This window comes from Poecilia mexicana, unplaced genomic scaffold (genome assembly GCF_051168715.1).
Source record: "Poecilia mexicana isolate PSO_F unplaced genomic scaffold, ASM5116871v1 scaffold_15, whole genome shotgun sequence".
Classification (NCBI taxonomy): Eukaryota; Metazoa; Chordata; class Actinopteri; order Cyprinodontiformes; family Poeciliidae; genus Poecilia; species Poecilia mexicana.
In genome coordinates, this window is record NW_028263384.1 from 14,331,032 (window position 1) to 14,354,882 (window position 23,851).

A 23,851-nucleotide genomic window follows, 5' to 3' on the forward strand; every position below is an offset into this window, starting at 1 on the left:
TGTTTGTTCACTGATGTTTTCTAGATGCCTTCACAGACCAGTTGTATGTTTTGATAGGATCTCTTAATTCAGTCATCTCTTGTGAAGCACTTCTATTTATTACAATACCAACGCTTTCCACAGTCAGGAGCAGAAAAAGTTGTTTGGTTCTGGCAGAAGTTGACTTGGCAAGGTTTTCATGGGCGCAACCCTCGCAGCTCAACCCACAAACGCATTTTCCTTACAAATTTTTAGAAGGAAGTAAACAAGTTCTCCAAACGTAAGATTTACTGCCAATGAGGATTCTTGAAATACAAAGAAAAACAGACATAGACAAATTGTCTTACTTTTTGTGGTAAGTTTACTAATATATCTGTAGACGAATGTCAAAGAAATGCCAAAAAGGATGTTCTCCATAGTGATTTTTTTTGTGTGTATGTTTTTTTTTTTAAATATCGTGTCCTTCTGCTTTCACCTATTTTTTTTATTTAAAAAGGGAACCGAATAATTCCTCACCAGCTCATAGTCAGCTAATTTTTTTTGACATAGGATCTTTGTGAGAAACTTGACTCAGTAGCTGATACTTGGTGTTTCAGATGTTTTTTTTTTTCCCCCAGTTAATTTCTCCTTCCATAAAGGCTGAGATTAAAAACAATACTTGAACAATAATCTTTCTAAACAATCATCACTTTTCAGAGAGTTTTTCAACAATAAATTCACTCATCAATTGACTTCTGGAGATAATTGTTTGCTCTTGTTTTGTCTTTATGGTGTATGAGTAAAAAGAGGCTGAGTACAAATGCCTGCCATACTTTTCAGATTTTTTCTTTTTCTTTTTGCAGAAAATTCGATTTCCTTTCTCTTCATAATTATTTTCTACTTTGTGTTGCTCTGTCACATAAAGTTACAGTAGGCCACATGGAAGTCTGTGGTCGTAATGTAGTAAAATGCGGGTGAGTTCAGAGGGCGTTAATTCTCTTACGCGCTATTGTCAGTGAAAGCTCTTCATGTTTTCAGCTTTTGCAGGGATTGTCTTCCTGTTTGCACTTCTGTTCGGGAGGTCTGATACTTTTCATGTGACAATTATCATACTCTTCAGAAGCTGCAGCATGGACTGTTTCTCACATCACGAGCATTCCCAAATGAGAGGACACAAGGGCTGTTTTTAACTCTGTAATCAGAATACGCATTCCCAGTCTGCTAATTTACATTGATGCCGTTTGGCACCAAATTAGATGCTTTATTCCTCCAGTGGCAGCCACAGACTTCCACAGGTTCCCTTCAACCACCACACCCAGCGAAGCAATCCACCCACCAGGCATGACTCAGAGCCAGTAAGACTCTATTCTGCTCAAATGATTGAAAACAAATGGCCCCATGGAGAGGAGCTGCCCCACTCACATCCATGTGCGAGCTTGGACAATGCCAGATCCTTTAACAGAAAGCAACAAATTCCAGGATGGTGGGAAAAAAAGGGAAAAAAAAAAAAGCAGAGCTGACTAAACAGTGATGCCTCTTTTCAGATACACTCCTTTTTGTGTGAAAGACCTGCAGGATGCGGCTTTGGTATGTTTGCAGAGCAAGACAGCAGTGTTTTCCAGAGGTTCGACAAAAGACCTAAACATGGAAAATAATGTGACATTATTCACTGTTACCCAAGTGGTAGAAAAAAAAAGCCTCTGTGTCACATGGGCTTGGTATCCATACTGATTTCGAAAGGAATGTCTATACTATAATTCATTTGCAAGGTAACAAAGAAACTGTTGCTCTAATTATTTAAAGCCTGTCTTATGTAGTTGACAAAAAAGCAAAAAGAGAGAGATAATTTTATGGTCACCTTAATCTCTGAGGTTTTTGGATATCTAAAGAGATAATGACTGGTTCTGCTCTGAGCTGAACTTTTAAACCACTCAACTGTGATGAAAAAAAAAACATTCCAGTGCGGCACTGGATACTTGGCTCAGAGAACATGCAGGCACATTCTGGAGAGAGGAGCTTATCTGTTGCTTATCTGTCTCGATACGAGACCGTCGCTTTATCTGACAAGAAAAACTTAAATATGCTGTTGCTCAGTTCAGAGGACTGCCATTGATGTTCTTGTCTAATGTAACTTAACACCTTTGAAGAGCTGATCATTTTATCTTGGAGTGATGCAACCTATTGATTTTAAAAGACTGAAAAGTGAGTAAATTATATTTAGCATTATTTCACAATAATGCTTGGAGATTAGTGATTTTTTTAAAGTACTTTTTGAGAACAAATGAGCATGTCTCTTGAAACCATATATGGAAAAAGACTTTTGACTGCTGATGGACTATTGTTGTACACAGAATATTAATTGTACTCTACCTAATAAAACGTCTTTGGGAGCTATCACCTTTTCAACTACAAACAAAAACCTAACAGTAGAGGATGTAACAGTTCTTGCTACAGCTCGAACAGAGACTGTTTCGTGGCCATAAAATGCATCACGTAAAAAAAAACAGCTCCCTTTATGGGTCTTTTACTTTTTTATGTGTCCACACAAATTATCTGCTGATAGAGATACCACTGTACAAACAAAGATCATGTTGAATCAATATTTACTGTTCCATGTGTTGCTGGAAAACATAGGCACACTTGAAAAATCTTCAACAGTGTGCCGGTCTGTTAGATCTCCAAGCTGCCGCTCTTAGACAGAAGTTCTCGTGACTTCCTCCTTATCCCCAGGTAAACTGCCATGTAAGTTTTCACTTCGTGAAGTCAAATTACAAATGAATTTGCTAACCGAGGGCGGACATTATATTATGTACTGACGCCTTAGTTCACTGTTTCAAACGTTATGACATCACTCGGTGGGAATTTTCGACGGTGTCCTCCACTGCTATCGGCTCGTTTTATTGGTCTATAATCAGGCACTTTGTGATCATCATGATATGAGGTGCTCTTAATTGATGCAAACAGTTTGAAACCTCCAGTTTGTTTTTCAAGCCCTGTCATGACAGTTAACATATTGTAATTGGTTTGAAGTGAAAACAACCAATAGATTTATTAAATGTCAAACAACAATAATAATTTACTTTTGATGATCTAAAGAAATTAAGCAAAAAAAAAAAAAGAGCACCTGTGCTTTCTTAGTAGACTTAAAATATGTAAAAGAAGTACAAGTTTGAATATATTGATCAGAGTAATTTATTTTTTCTTTTATCCAAAATAAGGGTCTGTATATACCACAACAGTTATGAAGATTAATGTAAAACAACTGTTTCAAAACAACCGTTGGACCAAATTTAAAGCACGTTTCAACAGCAGACCTCTCTCATCTATCAAGACAAGGAAAGGAAGCATGAAGTATACGGCTATTTGTGGAGGAGCTCCCTGCTGACAGGAACTTTATTTATTTCATTAATGACACCTGTCGTTTTCTCATCAGTGGCATGTCAACATGTCTGCCGTGAGAAGAAATATCAGCGACAACAAACTCCGTATAGCCTAAAATGTTTCCGGCTCTCTGCATCTCTCAAGGTGTTTCTTGAGGTGAAAACATCTGGTGCTGTCAGGTCATTTTGCTGTGTCTGTATGAGAAAGTGTTAACAGATGAGTCACATCAAATTACAGGGAGATCTTAAGAAGACAATGCAGCACATTGACTGGAAATCAAAGTAACCCAAAACACAAAACAGATTTTCAGCAAAACAAAAACTGAGTGGGACAAAAAGAAAAAAAAAAAAGAGCCATGAAAACTGGATCTTTGATTCCCCAACGTTCTGTTTAACTTAAAGGTAGTTTCCTAACACTAAGCTACATAAACATTAACAAGAGTTAATAGCTTGTGCAAACATATGTACTTAATAAGTAGCCATTTGTGTGTTTGTTGAAAGATTTGGCTCACTGGGTGTTTCACATAGAATCTAGATTCTACAAACTCATACCAGTTGATTCATGTATCTTACTGGAGAGCAACCAAAGTATTTTATCTCTACTGTGAATGACAAAAAAAAAGAGAGCACACTCTAGAGCCTTGACTAACGCATAGTAATTATTTCCAACCCTCAGCCCTGCAAGATTCATCCATATAAAATGTAAGAAAAAAAAAAATCCCTCTTCCTCAGGGTGTGTAATATCACATTTCCAAGCACTGAGAATCAAGTCCAGGCAGCCTCTTATTTAACATTATTACTCTCCTCGTGGCGACAGACAGAGTCTCACAGTCTTTTCGCAGAGTGGAAGTGTGAAAAGACTTCTGAATTACATTTAGGAGTTTATAAATAGGTCTGTTAAAGGACGTGAATCAGCAAATGAGAACAAAGTGACTCAGACCCAGCAACCAGATCAACATGGACCAGACACATACGAGAGCCCAGATAAATCACTTTTACTCAGAGCTCAGCGTAACCGTCAGAGTTCCTCTGTTTATCCCTCAAGAAAGGCTCTATTTAACACTGACCTCATATTTAAACAAAACTGTGAACCCGTGGGGCATTCTGTAACTTTACTGCCCTTAATGAAGCTGTAACAGAGAAACCACATGTATTTTTTCTTTTTGTGTCTTTACTAGTACTGATACTCTTTTTTTACTACTCAAATCCCACATATCTTAATTTAGATCTTTATTTAGAAGAAGAAAATATCAGTTTCTATTAAATTTTGAATTTTTAGACTAATTATATTGATGACAACAATTTATAACATAAGTTTATACAAAGTAAAATACAAATTCAAAATAGATGCCTTTTTAAAGGATATCTCTGAAATTGATCAAATATTTATGTCTTTTGTTAGTCTTTGAAGTGACAGAAAACGGTCCAGGTAACTTGCAAGGGGGTAATTTTTTCCGAAGGTGTCTACACTTTTCAACATAAAAAAGAGCAGCAAAAGAGGCATAAAAAATTGGAATATTACAACAATTACTGTAGCACAGAATACATTAAGCCCAGCCCGTTTTATTTGTTTTCCATTTAATTTACAATTTATTTATTTTCTGTAACCTGTTAGTTTGATTATTTTTTTTTTTTTAGCTACCTACTTTTTATCCACCTACTTATAAAAATAATTGCTGTTTTTCTGTGTGCTTTATTTTACTTTTGAAATAAATCATAATTAAAAAAAAAAAAAAATGGAGGGATCTAAATATTATGGGACTGCACCTGACTAAAAAAGTTAGTGGTAGCAGTGCAGCCAGTGCACAAAAAGTAAAAGCTTGTAAAAGAGAAAAAGATAAGATCTAATAATCATTTTTGAGTGGTTTAGGTCTAAAATTTGAGCTGAAACAAAACAGAGTTTAGAGGCCAAAAAGCTCTAAAACGTCATATGGGCTAGTTTGCATTCTAGGTGGTAACAAATAACACAAAGGCAGCTGTGACTTAACGCAGTACAAGTGAGAAATGATTAGAATGACATGTAAACACAACAAATGTCTCAGAAAACCCGCGAACACGTGTAATTTTCAGGTACTTCTAAGATCGTTAGAATAAACTACAACTCCCAGGATGCTGTTCGGCTGACCGTAATCAAATTCTGTCCAATCACTTACGTTGAAGGCAGTTCCCCGCAAAAATACGGAAAAATAGAGTCGTCTTCGGTGGGTGTTAAAAAGAAACTCCTATTCAGTTGATTTTTTATTTTAAAAAGACTTTTTTATATATATATAAAAGCGTTAACTCGCAAACTTAGTGTTGCAAACGGAACTGACTTGTTGTACTGCATCGGAGAAAGAGTTCATGAGTCTAAGTGATTTTAACCAATGGAGATCACACCGAAAGCAGCCAAACTGTCATGTGGGTATTCATCACCTGGTTCAGTCGAGTCAAGCCCCTCTGAGTTTAAAGAAGAGAAGGTGAGTATTGTTTTTGACTTTTATTAAATGCGTCACTTTACGCTTGACGCAACTTGGAATCAAAGAACAAATTTTCAGTCTCTTAAAGTCTGAAAAAGTAAAAAATTAAAGGTGTTTTTTTCTGGTGTGGATAAATATGGAAAATAATAATAATTTTGGAAAGTATTTGTTTTCCATGTCTGATTCAAATCTATCTATCGATCTGTGTTATACGTTCACTCATCTGTCCATCTATTCTTCCGTTTAGTCTCCATGTCTGAGGAAATTCTGTGACATTTTGTACAAACCCAGTACATGCTGTTATCCATGCTTAATTATCATTTACTTGTATCGTTTGGTGTGATTCCCACTGCCACTCCGCAGCATCACTCTGGGCTAAGTGCCTCCCTAAGGGAGAGGCTGAAGAGAACACGGCGCTCCTTCATCTCACCCCTTTCTGTGGCCAAGCGCCTTTGTGTTGACAATGAGGAGGAGGATGCCCCACATGCTCCAGCAGAGTCCCAAGAGACTATCGCTGTCCACACTATGGATGCAAACGGGACTGAAGTGAAGCTGGGCAGTGAGAGGTTGCCCTCACTTGCTCCCCAACCATCACACATCTCCTCAGGAGACATTGCTCTGCAGCTGAGGAAGGAAGTAAAGGAGAAAACGGAGACACTGCGTCGGCTCAAGATGGTGAAAATGTACAGAAGCAAGGTAAAAGTAAAGCCATCAAATATCTTTGCCAAGTTTATCACGTAAGACTGAAAAAGGCAATATATGTGTCTTTCTCCTCAGAATGATTTGACGCAGCTCCAAACATTGATTGACAAGTGGCGCAGTTGTGCACAGGCTGCTCTGTATGAGCTCCAGTCAGAGTTCCCCGTAGACGGAAGGAAGGCCGACCTGTCCGAGCTCATTGACCTCTTTGGTCTGGATGATAGCATTCTGTGCTTTGACCGTGCAGAGGGAGACTTCACTACGTGACGCCAGAAGAAGTATCTTAACTCCAGCAAGGACGACAGAAAAGAGTTAACACAATTCATCTTATTTATTGTTGGTGCTTGCTCTTGTTCGCAGCAAAAATAACACTAAATATTCTGTTAGCAAATCAGTGTATAAATAAATAAACTATGTGGTAACAGATAGCACAAAGACAGCTGTGCCTTGATGCAGTACAAGTGAGAAATGGTTAGAACGACACATAAACACGACAAATGTCTCAACATCGCGAACACGTGTAATTTTCAGGCACTTCCAAGATCGTTACAATAAGCTACAACTCAAATACAACTAGTGTTGGGCGCTAGTTGTATTTCATCTGATCGAGTGAGGGAAAATTCCTCCTTTCCAGACGCTCAACTTCCTTCCGGAGGAGGTCCAGTTCGTCCGACTTAGCCCTAGCGAGGTCCTCCAGTTTGCGCCTATGAACAATCTCCTGGTAGCGCTCGTCTCTTTCCGCTGCCTCATTTTCCTCGGTAGCTGAAACGCCAAAAGAGCCTCATTAACAGCTGAAATGGGAGGAAAGTCCCTTTTGCAGAGTAAATTAGTTAATGGTCAACTAAGTAAGTCAGAATATCATCAAAGTATGCATTGATCTGTTCAAAAACTAAAATGTACACATTTTTATAGATTCCCTTTATACAAACTGATACATTTCAAGAACCTATTTTGTCGACTTGATTGATTAATTGGTGATTATGAATTTAATTAAACTGCAATGTGAGGATAATGAAAACCCAAATTCCAATGTCACATAAGATCGATAAAACTATACTTTACATACAGATTTGTTATAATGTGGCCATGTTAGGAACTACACAGTCATGAGCAAGACTGCTGATTTGACAGATGTACAGCAGTTATTAACACTCACCACAAGTATGACAAGCCTAAAGATCATGGCTAAAAACATTGGCTTTTGACAGTGTTGCGTTAAACTTGACTGATTAATTGAAGTTGAATGGAAAGTTGAAAAAGTTGGTGAAGCAAAGCCCATTTTAGCAATTCAGGGGGATTCAGCAGGGCCTCCATGCTGCACTCTATTTATGCTGTTTTGCACGTGGTCGATCATACATACATTTCAACGATATTCTAGGTTATTGAGATGTGTCTGTAGATCTGTTTTCATTTACCTGCGGCTTCGTAAATATGTCTCAGCTCTGCCACAGAAGTCTCCATCTCAGGAAGATTCTTCTTTATACCATCAGTGCTGTCTGCTGTCATTGATATCTTTTTGTTAATCTGTTTTAACTTTTTCATCCGCCGGTGAATGGCCCTTTTATGGGTCTGAAATTGAGAGCGGCGTGCATTACGCATAAGATGTTGCTGGCTTTTGTGGTTCAAACTTTAAACGTTGTGCTAAGACACGTTCAGGTTGTTACCTGTTTCATGAAATCAATACTTTTCTCCATCTTAGAAATTTTCTCCAACACGTGACTGTTCGGATCCTTCTTGCTGAGACACTGAAAAAAAAAAAAGAAAGGAGACGGTTAATTTGTACAAATGAACTACAAATGGTGTGTTCTCTGAATTTAGATTGAAAACGTCCAAGCTAATGTCCCAACATCTTTAATCAGGAAATATTTTTAATGACAAGAATGGATTATTTATATTCACAGCTTTCTTCCTGCATGGTGTTATGGGCTTTAACAATGTCAGGAAGCTACCAGCGGCAGAGCAACATGAACCCTCTGCCAAAGGAAACTGGCAGTAGAGTGAGGAAATTCACTTGCGATGTTTTGTTAAACTATAACGACTATAACGTTTTCTTTTCCAAAATCTAATCTAGGTTTAAAAATTCTAGTGAAATCTATTGTTTTAGTACAATGGTACACGGCTATTCTAGAGTAAACAATTATCATGTCAGTGGTTTGGCATGAATTTAATTAAACTGCATGTTTCTGGTTTAAACTCTTGGGGAAAGAAAAGGACGTGAAGAATTTCTTGCTTAAAATTTTAGGACTGAACTAAATAAAAATGCAATTGGAAGAGGAGGGGATGTAAAAACCTCCATCCACACACGACGTCTTGAATAAGAGGTTTAAATGCTGAAAAGGCAAAAAGGGTGGGGAGGCTGAAGAAAGAGGGTGTGAGTTTTCTATAAAAGATAATCCATCTGTGCTGGGAGATGGTAACAATTTTCTGCTTGCAAAACATCTCACCGTGCCAAAACCAAAATACCTGCCTGGATAACACGGAGAGGAATTTGGCCAGACACGCACACTGGATTAATGTTTTACCCCATATGTAGATTTTTTTTTTCCCCCCTCTTTTTTTTTCCTTCGCATTATTATTTAAACCTGATGCTGAATCCTCTGAAAACCTCTGACATATAATTAACGCGGCAGGAAAAAAAAATTCCAGTCGTCTTCAAAGAGCAAATCACAGTTTCCCAGAACTTCAAAAGCGGAGTTATGATTACAAACTAGATTACTTCCATGTCATCCTTTGAGAGTCGAAGCATCTTGAGTTCTCTCTTCTTTTCATGAAAGTCCTCTATCTTCTTGTCCAACACCCGGTGCTGCCACTCCAGCTGGATGATGTCCTTACGGACCTCACAGCGTGCCTCCATGTAGGTTATCTTCTGCTCTGCAACTCTCTGGTAACACGGGGAAGAAGAATTTGATAGACAACTTTTATTGTTTTATTATTGTTTTAACAGTAACATTTTTCTCATCCCCATTTTGATATGAAAATGTCTGAAAAAGACGTTTGACGGTAAAGACAGACCCTGATTTTCTCTTTGAGGTTGTCCACCACGCTTCTGTTGATAAGGATGTAGTCAGTCTCAGCTGTTTCAGCTGTCAGATCCACGGAGGACGTCTCCACCTGTCCCTGTGGCAGGACAACCAGGATCATAGGGTTCATGAGATGCTGGTTCCTCTTGGTCCTCAGGCTGCAGAAACATGACATCAGAAACCACCACAGCGTTATCGACAACATTTTTCTCACTTATTGTCCTCATCCATTTTCAAGCATTTCTGGTGGGGTGCCAGTAACAAAAAAAAAAAAAAACTGCAATTTTTTTTTGTTTATTTAGTCTGTCAGAGAGAAAAAAAGTGGGTGTTTATTTTTTCAAAGTCATATTTTTGCCATCTTATTCACACATTTATAAATGTTAGAGTTACAAACTAAATTTATTTAATTCACAGGCTAAATATCTAGTTGACAAATTAAACATTTAGCTTTCAAATTAAAAATTTGTGTAAGAAGCTAAATATTTAGTTATAAACTAAATGTTTAGTTCCCAACAAAATATTTAAATTTGAGCTCAACATTTAGTTTAGTTTGAACACTAAATATTTAGATCCAAATCAAATATTTGGATCTAAATATTTAGAAAAGTATTTAGCAAGTACTTTACTTACTTGGAAGTAGATACTTAACTTTTCCAAAGTATTTAGTTCCAAAGTAAATACTTGTTTTCCAAACTCAGTATTTATTTTCCCAACTTAACTGGTCTGAGTAAAACAGATTGTCCAGTCAGAGGTTCTGGGTCCTACCTTCTGAGTTCTTCAAAATGCTGCTTAATTTCTTCTTGGGCAGCATTATCTTCATCTAACCGTCTCTGCAGGAAGGCCTGCATCTCGGCAAGCTCCAAACCATTTACTTTTATCTGTGAAACAGTAAGCAAAGAAATTAACAAACTGTCATGGAATAAAGTAAGTGAATATATTGCGTCTCTGATATATAAAATGGACGGTAGATGTGTCTTTTTCTTTGTATTACCTTTTGTTCACTCTCTACTTTTGTTTTGCGCACAGCACAAAATTTCTCCCAAACAAACTGGGTCACTCCTTTTGGCATGTTTTCCGGAGCATCCGACTCCTCCATGCCGGCGAGTGTTTGGCTGAGTCCATCAAGAGCGGAGGTGTTCAGACAGTGCTGCCTGAACACGTTGGCGTCATCTACAGACTGCGTCCTCATCCTTTGAACCCTGGAAACAGTCGTGACAACCCGAGCTTTGAAAACGACCGGCGTTCAGCGACTGCTGCGTGGAAATGGTCACAAACCTGGGTCTACGCTTGAACAGTTTGTAAAGCTGATCGGTCACATACTTTGGTAGATCAGCAAACTCTTTCCTGAATTCGCTGTCGAGATTCTTTGGGTGATGAAACAAAAAATATACTCGATCTCTCACACAAACTTTGTTTTCTCTTTTTGTGTGTGTTTTATCTGAACGCTTACTTTGTCTTCGGCTACAATGTCCTCGTACGCGAACTGAAACTGTTCCACCATGTCCTTGAATCCCATCAAGTCTTTCTCTGTCTTTACCTGTCAGAAAAAGTTTGCAGTTCTGGCTAGTCAGCTTGACACACGAACCTGCTGCTTCGCATCACTTTGTCAAATTATGTTCTGAGACGGTAAGGCGCTGTACTGGAACACATGCCAATTTCTACAAATTAAATCTAGTTTTGATTATTAATAAATTCCTGCGGCATGAGTGTGTCCAACATTTTTAACCTTTTGTGCCAGGAGTTGTTCAAGTTTGAGCTTGAGCTCTTGCTCTTGCCGGTTCATCTCCTCCACCTTGCGCACCGCCTGGGCAAGATAGGTGATTTTCAGCTCTTCCTGTAAAACACGCCCAAGCCAATACGAGACAACAAATCAGAACAAGAGAGAAGACTTTTTATCACGTGTATGTGCATCACTACAAGAATAATTTAAGATTTACCGTAGATTAGTTTTTTGAAGCAATTGATTTCATTGGACTTTATTTATAGGGCTGAATACATATGAATGCCACACTTTTTTTGCAATTTGATGTACGTTACCTGATATATAGTAGCCATGAACTTTACTTTCTTCTCAAACAGCTTTGTGAGTGACTCATCAAACTTTTCTGTTGACTCTTTGATTATTTCATGCAGCTTTTTCATCTCAAATTCCAATCCCTGCAAAGCCAAGGTTCACACATGCTTAACACTGATCTCAACTAATATTTTGGTAATAAAATACTAAAAAAAAAAAAAAACACACAAATGGAATTCCCCCTCCTCCCCTTGTTTTTTTTTAATTACCCGTTTATATTTCTCCTTCTCCTCTGTGAGCTCTTTAAAGTTCTTTTCATATTCTTTATAGACTTTCTTCTCCTCTTCACTCCACTGAATGGGAGGTTTGGTCAAAGAAAACTCAGGAGGAAATATTTCCTGTGGAGTAAAACCAAAACAAACTGTGGGCTCCTCGTGCTGCTTCGTCTGATTTTACTGGCATTGTCTTCAAGAAACAAATGTAAAAACTTGAAAAAAAATAAAATAATTTTTTTTTTACAGTGCTAGCCAAAGGAGAACTTAGAAGAATATTATTTACAGTGACGTTTGTTGCTGCTGCAGAGAAATCTGATTTAACGTTTAAACTGAGATATCAATGTAGGTTTGTCTCTTGGTTTTTAACACATAATTCAATCAGTTTCAATTTAGATGCGATTGCTTATACTTGTGATGTTTTCTTTTAAATAAGAAATCCTTCACAGTTGTAAGTACATTTCTATTAGACATAATTCTCCAATGTTTCTAAATAAACTGATCGAGCTAGGGAAGACGTTACACAGTTTTACAATGGCAAAATAGCGTTATCTTGCAAGACATGCTTTAGATCGGTCAATCATTTGGTTTAAATGTCCTTATGTGAACAGGATATTTATATATTTACCACTTTTAAAATGTCCACTTTTTTCACTTCAAGGACTCCGTCCATCATGTCTTTCAGAGCTCTCTCTCTGCTGTCGTCTTTCTGCAACAGGACAAGCATCCCTCCCTCAGCAGGGCTCAACTAACCTTTTAATCGCTACCATTTTATTTACTTTATAGATTTTTAAATCGGACACACAGCCGTAAACTGAAACCACTAATCTGAACAACGTGGATAAAAGTGTGCAACTCGTAGACAATGGCAAAGAATTAGCAAAAAAGCCAAAAATGTTTATCATGACAGCGTACGTGTGCAGCCAGGCGGGCCTCCCTCTCCAACCTAAGCCTGTCCTCCTCTGCTTTCTGCTCTGGGGTGAGGTATTTCTCCGCTTTAATCTGAAGTTGGACAAAGGCAACGTCTCATAATTACACACAAGCTCACATCTCGGCTCACAAAACAAACAAATAAACCACAGAGAGCACTTCCACATTCACTCGTGCTCGGTTGAACTTTACGTGAACCATGTCCACTGCTAGGACATTTCAAGAGGACAGTAACCTCAGAGTCCTCCACGACTAACAGCCTCTCTGGCCACTCCATGTCGGTCAGGCGGGGCTCCCACAGCTCCTCCTCGATGTCCAGCTCCAGCATGATGTCCCTGATGTTTTTGTTCCTGTCGTCCACTATTTTGATCTCTTTCAGTTTCCGCTTGAACAGGGCATCGAAGTCGGAGTTGAAAGCCATCTTGATACTATAAATCAAGTCCTGCATTCAGAAGTGAGAGAAATAATTTATTATTAATTAAGACCAGGACAAAAACAATAACAAAACCGAATCTGCACCCTTGACTTCTTGTTGAAACCAGACTGTGTGTATATACAAGTGAATGTCTAAGAGTTAGTCAGTCCAGGAAGGAGACAGGTTCTGTTTTCCAGAAATCAATGCGTTTCGAAGAAAGACAATATATATTAACTACAGAAGAAAAAGGAAAAGAAAAAAGATTCTGGGTGACGGTGGTAAACAAATCCTTAACCAGCATATGCCACAATGCCACTTAGAGTGGAAGAATCGTGTGGTAGTATGCCAAAACAGTTTGGTCACGCAGTTTAAAAAGGCAGTTCTATAAAGTACAAAAGAAATATATGAAAATTTAAAAAGAAAACACTCTTGGCATTCTGGTCTTAGCAAAAGTAACTAATTTTGGTTACCTAACTGACTTCAAACAAACAAACAAACAAAAAAAACAAAAAACAGTCTGAATAAGTGCCGGAGAGGAAAAACAATTATGTGTCTTTGAATAAATATCTCCGTTGTCCTTTTTTTTCTTTTTTTTTTTTAGAGTGTGTGTTTTGGGCACTGGTTTTGGAAAGCATCAGAATCTAAATGAGTAGTAATCACCATTTTGCAGAGATTCGACAGGTTCCCACCTGTATCAGTATGATCTGGTTGACCCGCTGTTCGACAGTTTGCATGCTGAACTGGTCGTAGAGGTATTTGTTGGCAAGGGCTAACAGAGCTGAGAGTTCTTCACTGTCTGCACTCTCTGCCACATGGCCTTCCTCTGGTTTGCTGCTGTCCTTCCGGCCCATCAGCTGCAGGTTGAAATTGCGGGCACAACAAATGATGGAGCAAAACATGAGCGCCGAATCTGTGGCCAGAAGATTATAAACCGTATCCAAAGAATATTGCAGTTGAGAAAATCATTGCAGCAGCCTGCTTTCAGCCACACGGCTATAAATCTAAAAGCATTTCAACAGCCGTGGGCTGGAGTGTGTTCAAGTATTTAAAGAGGGCTGCAGTGGGGAAAGTTCAGAGGAAAGACTGTGATTTCAAACAACCAGTAGTGTTTTCAGAAGTAAACTTGTTTAGACTTAGATGGTTTTGTCCTGAAATAGATTTCCACAAGGAAATAAAGATTACAAATGTGACATTTCCCTGCGACTGCTTTCAGAAAACATCACATGTTGCTGCATTCCTGCTGCACACCCACAATGGTAAACATGGATCTAATTACTTTTAACTCATCACATGTGCATTACTTTGTTTCGTCAATCAGAATCTAAACCACCAGTTTTATTCACTTTGCTTGCAGCTTTTTCAATCGTCCTCATATTTTGAACCCTGCGGATGTCCTCCAACTCCTTCTCTCTTCGATCTTTGAGGGGATAGTTCTGCACAGCTAACTTAGAGTGGAACGCCTGTGGATGACAGCCACACATAATTCAAAGTTAATTGATTAAAAAAAAAAAGAAAGTAGTCTCCTTTATTAAAAAGCTTGCCACTGAGCCACTTTACGTTGATGCTCCGGGGTTTGACCAACATAGAATCCCAGCATTCTCTCTTCAGGACGTCTCGTTGGTACTGCTTTTCTAGAATATCCCGCTCAATTTCGGCCTTCACCTGCGCATTGGAGCAACGTTAAAAGATCATTTTAAGGAATAATTTAAGGTCGATGGCAGTAGTGTTTGCTTGAGCTTTCCAATACCTTCTGGGCTTCCTCCTCCGCCATGGCGTCCAGTCTCTTCTGCTCCTCCACGTCTAAGTTAAACTGTTTTATTGGGAAGCTTTCATTCTCAAGCATCATTTTATGAACCTGACCACAAACAAAAGCACATTTTATACGTCTTTTTGGAGAAGAATTCGATCCAAATTCAGATTTGTTTAGAAATTTTAAAAAGATGTTTGTAAAGTTACAGCATATCATGGGTTCAGAAATCAGTTAAATACGGAAAAATCTTTCAATGTCTTTTTTTTTTTTTTTTTTTTTTTTTACTGTTATCACGTAAACCAACATCAGTTATTTAGATGTACTTTACTGAATAGAATAAAAATCTGATAAATGTTTGGGACATATGCTTCAAAGTAATAATTTAGATATCTTGTAATTCTCTGTTAGGTATATTAATAGGCTGTTGGATGTAAAACTACGACCTCTATCAAACAACCTGCAGCACATTTTTCTCTCAAGTGCTATAGTCCTTAGAATAAAGAAAAAACTAATCATCCTAAATAGGAAACAGCAATTGACACTATGAAGAAAAATGAAAAATGGCAAAAGCCTGATTGGCTTTTATTTTATAATGTGTCAGTGGCAAAAATTGTTAATAATTACAAATGAACAAAACATTAAGGGAAAAAAACTAAAACTAAAAGCCGCGTGGCATAATGATAGGGAGATTTTTTTTAACTAAAGTTGTGATTTTAGTAACAGTGACAGTTCATTATGTTTGTCTGCAGTGGCATTTTTTCCTGTTGACTGTTTATTAAACTGTGAGGACAAACTGTAATTCCAAGCAAATGATAAAAGCCTACTTACAGCCTCCCGTAACTCTTTCATGGTATCTCTTAGCTCTTTCTTAGTTTCTGCATGCTCTTTGTTGTCTTCCTTCACAATCTGTTTTTTAAAAAATAAAGGTAAACATGAAGGTAAAATTGTCTTTTCCACCTTCCCCACATCAGGTGTAGTAGAGACCTCCCACATGTTTATTATCAGCTCATCCATATGCCAAGCCTTTGTCATATGGAAAGGTGCCAACAGGTGCAAACGTCTGTCTGGTTAATGCCTTTGCAATTACTTGTTTCTCCCACTCTGTAAGCAACAATAAATCAAACATCTGCAAAAAGCAACTTGGTGCCAACAATAACTGCTCTTTCTGAAATCACTTTCACACACAAGGTGGAGCAGGACCCTCTCGTAAACCACCCCCTGGAATATTATGAAACAAGATAAACATCTATGCATATTTTCACCCTGTCTACAGCCCTGTCAAAACCACAAATACAAGAGCTTGTCACTCACTTCTTCGTGTTTTTTTTCCAACCACGTGGTGGCTGAAGCAGGGGGAAGGTAATGCTCATCTTCCTCTGTTGCATCAAGGCCGAACTGTAAAGCATAAGTAGTAAATTTGGTTATAAATATTTGTAATATTTGTCCGATTAGGGACATTACATATATAACTTTTAAAATTAATTAGCTAACATTACATATTATTATTAGAAATAGAGAAAAAAAAAAAGACTGATAAAGATGGAGTATTGTGCTAGACACTAGTAGTGCTGGAATTTAAGGATAATTTGATTCCAAATAATACTTTAAAGATAAAAAGCATTATAACCCAGTGAGTTTCACCTCGGTTTCCTCCGTTTTCTTGCTGCTAACTGGAGTCTCCTCTTCCCACACAGGAAGGTTAATCAGGACGGGGTTTTCAGAAATGAATGAGGTCCTTATGGACTGAGCCCTAATCTGGCGGCTTTTGAAATGAGCTATATCTGCATCTTCAGCTCTATAGGAAGGTACAAGAAATAAATAAGCAGACCAGTATGTTAGTGTAGTTTCAATAATGCAATATTATTACATTAGAGTATACACTGCAATTACCTCAGACTCCAGTTAACATGATACTTATTTCATCTTACAGTATAACAGTTAATAAAATACACCGCTTCATAATTACCAATGATAAATTATCTTTAAAAATAATGAGACTAACTTTTATGAATAACATTTCAATAAATTATTCAGTAATTTAATATTAAATTAATAAAACATGCATCATTGTAACTTGGTTATGCTTTGGTGAACCAATAAGAGGCTCGTAAAATATTACTAAAATATTAAGCATAGTGCTTATGATAATGTTTTGAAATCTGAAACTAACGTTTTTGTGGGAGTGGACAGAGCAGGCAGATGTGGAATCTGAGTGGGAAGATTTTCAGAGCCAGAATGTGACTTTTACTACAGTAAGTCTTTGTTTTTCCAGACCTTCGGCTCATGGTTTCTTTATAACCTCATAATACCGCCCCGCTGGAGCTTAAGTCATGTTGTTTTTACTGCTATCCTGCACCATAGATGGAAAAGGCAGCGTTTATTAAAAGCTACATCAAACTGCAGGTGTGACTCCCTTATGCAAGCAAGGACGCCCCCTACTGTTCACGGTTGTGCACAAAATGAGCACGTGTACTGGGTGGCGCTTTACTTGGTCTTAGTGCAGAGGAGGGACCCATCGCCTACGCCAGTAGTGACGACTTTCAGACTGTCTGGGGAGAAGGACACACTCCGGATTCCACCGAGGCGTTTTGAATGACACCGCCGCTGACAGCAGAGCTCCTGCAGGCACATCAGCAGTGTCACATCTGTGGCACTTTGCAATAATATTTGAGTAAAAAAAAAAAAAAAAATCAATGTATTTACAGATTATTGCAAATATATTGATATTAAAAGTTTATTTAACAGACACGCACAAACTAATACTTTGTCGTGAAGCCAAGGGAAATGATTATGTACTTTCCTGGTAACTACTTTCAGTTGTTATAAAATTGATGTACACATCAAACGTGACTTTAAACACGGACTTTTTCTTTGACCTTTTCACAAAGACTATATTTGTAGAGTCGTCTTAAGCTGTGGATCCCATCAGCTCCTCCAGTAGCATGGTGCTCCTTCTCTTATTAATAACGCTCCTTCTTACCTGGCCTATATGTTCAGGAGGACAGCCAAGTCTTGGCAGGTTTGCATATATGTGCCATACTTTGTTCATTTTTGGATTATGGATTAAACATAACAGCTCTGGATTTCTTTACTAAACCACCTTCTCCACAACTCTATCCCTTACCACAGTGGTTTCCAAACATTTTCTGCGCCCCCCACCCCCACGGATTACAAATGGCTGTCTGGTTGAAACGACGCGTGTGACGGGGGGGGGCATCGACTTTTTGGGGGGGCAAAATGAATGTACGTAGCTGAAAATAGACACCAACATCGGTAGCCTACAAGGTACTTGTTAAGCTTAAGGTGCTGTATTGATATTAGCTAGTCATCTTTTAGCTAACATTACCTGCATCCAACAGCTTCACTCAACTCAGTCGGTTAGTTTGGAGGAAAAAACTGTGAAAAGTTCTTTGCGTTTTGCTGGTTTGCTGCCGTGATTCTAACACACCCGCCCAGCAGCAGCAGGTCTCCTTCACAGGTGTAAACCCAGCGCGAGCGTCGTAGCGCTCATGTTGCGTTTAAAGGCGGCTCGGAAAAACAGGTTACAACATGTTAACAGCGGATTAAACAGTTTTAACTGCTGATAAAAGTCACAGAGGACACAAATATGGGAAGTGTGGAAGCCTCTACTGTATCAAATTGACATAGGAATAAGAGAGTTGGCCATTCTAAGGTAAAAACCCAGCGCATACAGTGTTCATGTTTTGTTTTGTTTTTTTCATCCAGACGGCTTCCCGCGCCCCCCCTGCAATGGACACGGCGCCCCACAGTTTGGGAACCTCTGTCTTACCACATCTGTGATGCAATTTGCTCTCTAACAAACCTCTGAGATCTTCACAGAACAGCTAAGTGACACACAGTTGGACTCTTAACAAATTTAAAACTTCTAAAGCCAATCGCTTCCACTGATTAGTGTAGCTAAATATACATGCTGTTTTTAAGTTTAATTTGTAAAAAATAAATAAATAAATTAAAAAAGTCTGAAACCTATGCATCATTGATCTTCTGCTTCACAAGTTTGTATCACTTTGTGGTGGCCTAACAAACAAATAAAATCACAGTGGGAGAGATTGAAACCTGATTGTGACGTAGAAAATGTCAACATGTCAAGAGGTATGAATAAATTATCAACTGCAGCTGATGGCATAAAATACAAACAAAATGACCACTTACCATAGAGGAGGTTGATCTGAGCTGTAGTACGCCTTGTCGTCCCACAGAGGCGAGCAACATGCAGTCAGGAGACAAAAGAAGAGTGGCACAGCCGGGCAGCTGAAAATTAACTTCATCCTTTGGGTTTAGATGGACCCTCTTTTTGCTGAAGATGCTAAATGTGTCCTAAGTCAACAAAAAGGGGTCAGAAAATAGTTTAATTCCAATCAGAGCGAGGAATTGTGCCTAAGTTTAGGATGTATGAGGATAGAGAAGGCAGGAAAATATAATTTGGGATCAAACCTCGGGAAACTGAAATCGCTGAAGAGATTTTTTTTCGTGACAATAACCAAAGGCCTCACCGATCCCAAGAATGCAGGAAGTCAGTGGAGCTGGCACTTTGAATTTGAATATTTTGGGAATGTGCAGACAACCTTGGTGGTCTACAGAAAAAGGACCTAAAGGTGAGCAGAAGCACATCAGCGTTATCAGCTTTAGCAATAAAGCTAGCACCACAGAAAAGATATTTATTGCAAGTCATTGCTCTGGTACTAAGCTAAAACTGCTGTGTCATTCAGCAGTTTACCTGTCGGTTCTTCAAACAAGGGTGTTTTTGAAATAGCCAAATCACGGACATCAATCTGTTTTTTTTTTTTGTTTGTTTTGTTTTCTTTTTTATTAAACCAAGAACTACACTCAAGGCTTTTACACAAAGACATAAAGGGGAAGAGAGAAATTCCTTTAAGATCTGCTCAATCACCCCACACATTTCTCATGAGATGATTAATCAGCTGTTGTCGACATGATAAATGTGTTCTGTGCTTTGTGTAATCCTCTCACATAGTGAACCTAGATTTGTGGCTCCATGACTTTATGTGAAAGAGATAAGATTGTTTAGTTTTTTTCTTTTTATGTAACCGATGTGCTTTTTACCTCCAATGCCCTTGAAAGGTAGACAAAACATCAGCAGCCAGCTCCCCTCATTCTTTTTATCCTCTTCTGAACCACAGAGCGCAACAGCTTTCACATCCTCACCACGGGCGACGCATTGTGTGGAAAGTGACAAAATTCTGCCAGGAACCTCTGGAGGAGAACACATTCAGGATAGTTTGTAATAAAGCCCAAGAATTCTCACATGAGATCTTTGTACATATTCATCTTTGTAACATATTCCTACCGACATATCCTAGAACTGCAAACTTTGCTGATGGCCTTCCATCGAGTACATATAGATGTGAATCCAATCCACTGCAGAGAAGGAAGCGCCCCTCTTGATCAAAACTGTAAAATGACATCTTGGTTTTATTTTCATGACCCAAAACTAAAAGCTTCTCTCTTGCATTTAATGCATTTATGTGTCATGAGTCATCTGAAAGTTGATGCTCTTTCAATGATGGAGGATACTTGCACTAGATGATCCACAGCAGTGTGGTAGAGATGAACCTTGTGCACCAGGCGAAGCTGCTTCTCAAAGTTCAAGTCAACGAAAAGGATTTTTCCTGAAGCTGTTCCAACAGCGGCGTAATGTGCAATGGGACAGCAGGTGACGTTTATCACCTAAACAGACGTAAATTATCTCAATACACTGTTATCGTTTAATTATGCTCTGACAAATCTGAAGATATTGTAATACGCTTGTGGAATTGTTGGTTTTTACTCGATGACAATCTTACCTCTGTTTCTAGGGGCAGGGAGGCGATGCAGGTGCCACCGGAGGACCACAGCTGCAGAATGCCACTATCCCTTAATGACTGCAGTCAGTGGAAACGTAAACACAACAGCTCACAGCGAAATTATATAGGTTATAACAACACAATGTAGCCTGATTTACGAGAAACATGAACACTTTACCACACAAATGTTCTTGTCAGAGAACATAGCAGCTGACAAAAAGTTGCCACTGTGAACATCCAAGATCTTCTCAATCTGGTCTGATCTATGTGCTGTGTTCAGCACATAGATCTGCCCCTGAAAGATTGATCAAATTCGCATTTAGCTAGCATGTAAAGCTCGATGGAATATCATGTGTAGGCTAAACAACATTTAGGTGCTCACTGTATTGGCGGACAGAAGCAGTTTGTCTTTGTTGGGGGAGACCACTGCAGTCGTAACAGGTCTCTCTAACTCCCAAGTTTGTCTGATGCTGATTTGAGTCTCTTTGCTCTGCAGACAGTGCATCACACTCTCCTGAAAAACATTGAAATGTTTAAAGCGCTTTTATTTGCGAATGCCAAAAGCTGGTAGTGCTCATTGCTGCATACCTTTCCTACTGCAATAAGACCATTGCCATAAAGGGCTACAGCTTGAAAATAGAAGCTTTTGAGTTCAGGAATGGCACCCGCAGCTAAAAACAAAAGAAAGAGGAAACTATTCCACTCAGATGAATAACGCGGGTGTTTGCTATGATCTGTGTAGAATTTAGCTTACCTTTAGGGTCAAAAAGGACTGAAACAGAGAGGCTCTCGGGATCAACAAGAAGGAGATAGCCTTCAGCACAGCCCACACAAAGTTGCGATGTGGCTGTCCAGCATACGGTAGATGGAGTTACTGGGGCTGCCTTAGGCTGTTTGAACACAAGGTGAGTTGCAATCAACATTTTGTCCTTTTTGTTTGGATAAAGTTTATTTTAACAAATGGTTCAACTGGTGTAGTTAAATGTTTCATGTCTGTAAACAGTGGGGAAATACTTCATAGCTAAAAGTTTTTTTTTTTTTTTTTTTTTTTTTTTATTTGAGACCTCTGAAAGGGCAGCCAGAATTTGAGAAATGCAGTTTGGGTCCTTTGTGGAAGTGGGAGTTGGTTTCTCTGAAGAGGAGTCCGGGATTTCTGGAAGCTGTATTGCACTGCAATAGGACAAAAATAAATCTACACGTGTAAATCACCAACTTAATATTTCTTCTTGACAACTTTTCTGTAAGATTACCACTTCAATTATAAATAAATACATGTGTTATTTTACCTCTAAATGATGTTGGTTATATTCATCAACTATCCACTTGTAGGTGAATTTCACGGATTATTTCTCTATGTGCTTTTTTTTTTTTACCTTGGTTTCAACAGATGGAAAGACCCACATCTCTCTATGTTCCAGAGAGTGAGGGTTGTGGTGCTCAAAGCACAAAGCTGGAGGCAATTCAAGGGGTTGAACTCCAAATAAATTACATCCTGTCCACCGTGAGACTGTGTACAGAGCAACTCAGCCTTTTCCCAGTTCCTGTAAACAGAATTACTATAAATGCCTAATTAGGATAAACATTAAAGTGTATAAGGTGATCATTCCCTCATATTTCATTTACAACCACACATGCACACCTAGGGAGAATTTGGAGAGGCCAACAGTCATGTTTTTGGACTGTGGGAGGAAGCTGGAGAACCTAGAGAGAACCCACACATGCACAGGGCGAACATGCAAACTCTGTGCAAAAAGACCCCGAGCTGAGAATCAAACCCAGGACCTTCCTGCTGCAAGGCAACAGCTCTACCAACTGCACCACTGGATGAGAACATTTGTGTGTTAAAGGGACCCACTGACGGTAAGAATCTGCTTAAAAACTAATATTCAGAGATGCTGGTGACTCCGTTTGACTGATCTTGAGCAACGTGGCAAAGAATTTGACAACTTTAATAACTAGCTGTGCAGCAACACAACTCCTAAAAGACATGCAAATGTAATTCTAATGTGGTTCTTTTGTATTGACTTCGAACCCCAATGCATGTCACCATTTTCAGATTCAAAATTAAATATCATTTTACAAACCTAACTCTAACTAGAACATTTCTGAAGAAATTTAAACGGGTAAAAATTTTAACTGTTTGAAGCGGTCACTTTTTCTGATAAAAAAAAAAAAAAAGAACAGTCCGAACAACTGCTTCCCGTTCAGGATCCGTAAAAGCGATGTCACATGATTTCGCTCTGAAGCACCGACTTTCATACCAAAATCCAACTGACTGACACCAACTGTCAGTCAGTTGGAAATTTCGCTATCACACGTATCCCATAAAATATATGGAAGTTTGTGGCTTCACGCTGACAATGTGAAAAAGTTGAAAGGCGTGTTTGGTATCTTACCACACTGTGATGGAGTAGTCAGGAAGCGACGAGCAGGAGCCCAAATAAGGCCCTCCATCACTTAATGTCAAAGATGTATAATCCAGTGGTGTATTTCCTGCAAAAAAAAAAAAAAAAAAAAAAAAAACACGTATAATTCACTACAATGAATATGTTTCGCAACAGCATATCGCTAAAGCTTACTACCTTTCAGTTCATTTTTCAGCTCTAATTCCGGAAAAGTGTGCACAAATATAGACGGATCCAATTTTCTCTCAGAGAAAGCAAACGTTCCACTTCTGCAGTCAGTTGTCAGCGCACCGACGCTTCTGCCAGGACTCGGAAATACGTTCCGTGTTTTCGTCTCCAGGTTTAGGAAGCATATATGATTCCCACACGCGTAACACACTGTATTATTATCCACAAATTCGACATTGTCTCTTGTAAAACCTTGAATCCAGCTAGCAAGGGGGAGAAAGCAGGAAAGTAATATGAGCAATGCTGGGCACAGCGGAAAACTGGCAGTTTTTCAGGAATGAAGTAGTAATAAAACAGATCATAAACGTAAAGAAGAAATTTACCTAATTTCTAAGATTCCAACTTCGCTCATTTTAATTCAAGAATACGAGGGAGTGCTATTACAGGTCCGAGTTTTCAAGAAAACGAATTTCACAGGCAAGTGGTTTGGTATCCATAGCAACCACTAACGGCTGGAAAGGCCTATCTGTCACGCTATTGGCTGTTAGACACCATGTGC

The 23,851-nt window shown here is 38.7% G+C and overlaps 2 protein-coding genes across 2 annotated transcripts; one reads left to right on the forward strand and one right to left on the reverse strand.

The window, feature by feature from the left end:
- The first annotated feature begins 5,498 nt into the window (after positions 1–5,498).
- Positions 5,499–6,928, forward strand: sfr1 (SWI5-dependent homologous recombination repair protein 1). The gene is made up of 3 exons (XM_014978388.2): positions 5,499–5,794; positions 6,158–6,490; positions 6,572–6,928. Exons 1-3 carry the CDS (start codon positions 5,702–5,704, stop codon positions 6,758–6,760), a joined length of 615 nt encoding a protein of 204 aa, XP_014833874.1. The 5' UTR covers positions 5,499–5,701; the 3' UTR covers positions 6,761–6,928.
- Positions 6,806–23,789, reverse strand: cfap43 (cilia and flagella associated protein 43). The gene is made up of 38 exons (XM_088013445.1): positions 23,768–23,789; positions 23,302–23,595; positions 23,116–23,212; positions 22,093–22,260; positions 21,784–21,889; positions 21,474–21,609; positions 21,308–21,390; positions 21,102–21,233; positions 20,898–21,014; positions 20,720–20,797; positions 20,455–20,603; positions 20,224–20,327; positions 19,980–20,129; positions 19,350–19,504; positions 19,068–19,232; positions 17,383–17,513; positions 16,536–16,689; positions 16,206–16,289; positions 15,723–15,800; positions 14,892–14,999; positions 14,702–14,806; positions 14,488–14,604; positions 13,834–13,998; positions 12,965–13,171; positions 12,715–12,801; positions 12,428–12,508; positions 11,797–11,925; positions 11,551–11,670; positions 11,240–11,347; positions 10,964–11,050; positions 10,789–10,877; positions 10,505–10,712; positions 10,279–10,391; positions 9,506–9,671; positions 9,210–9,374; positions 8,158–8,238; positions 7,909–8,062; positions 6,806–7,255 (listed from the first exon to the last, which is right to left on the reverse strand). The coding sequence occupies exons 1-38, from the start codon at positions 23,787–23,789 to the stop codon at positions 7,080–7,082; spliced, it is 4,869 nt and encodes a 1,622-aa protein (XP_087869571.1). The 3' UTR covers positions 6,806–7,079.
- Between the last annotated feature and the right edge of the window lie 62 nt (positions 23,790–23,851).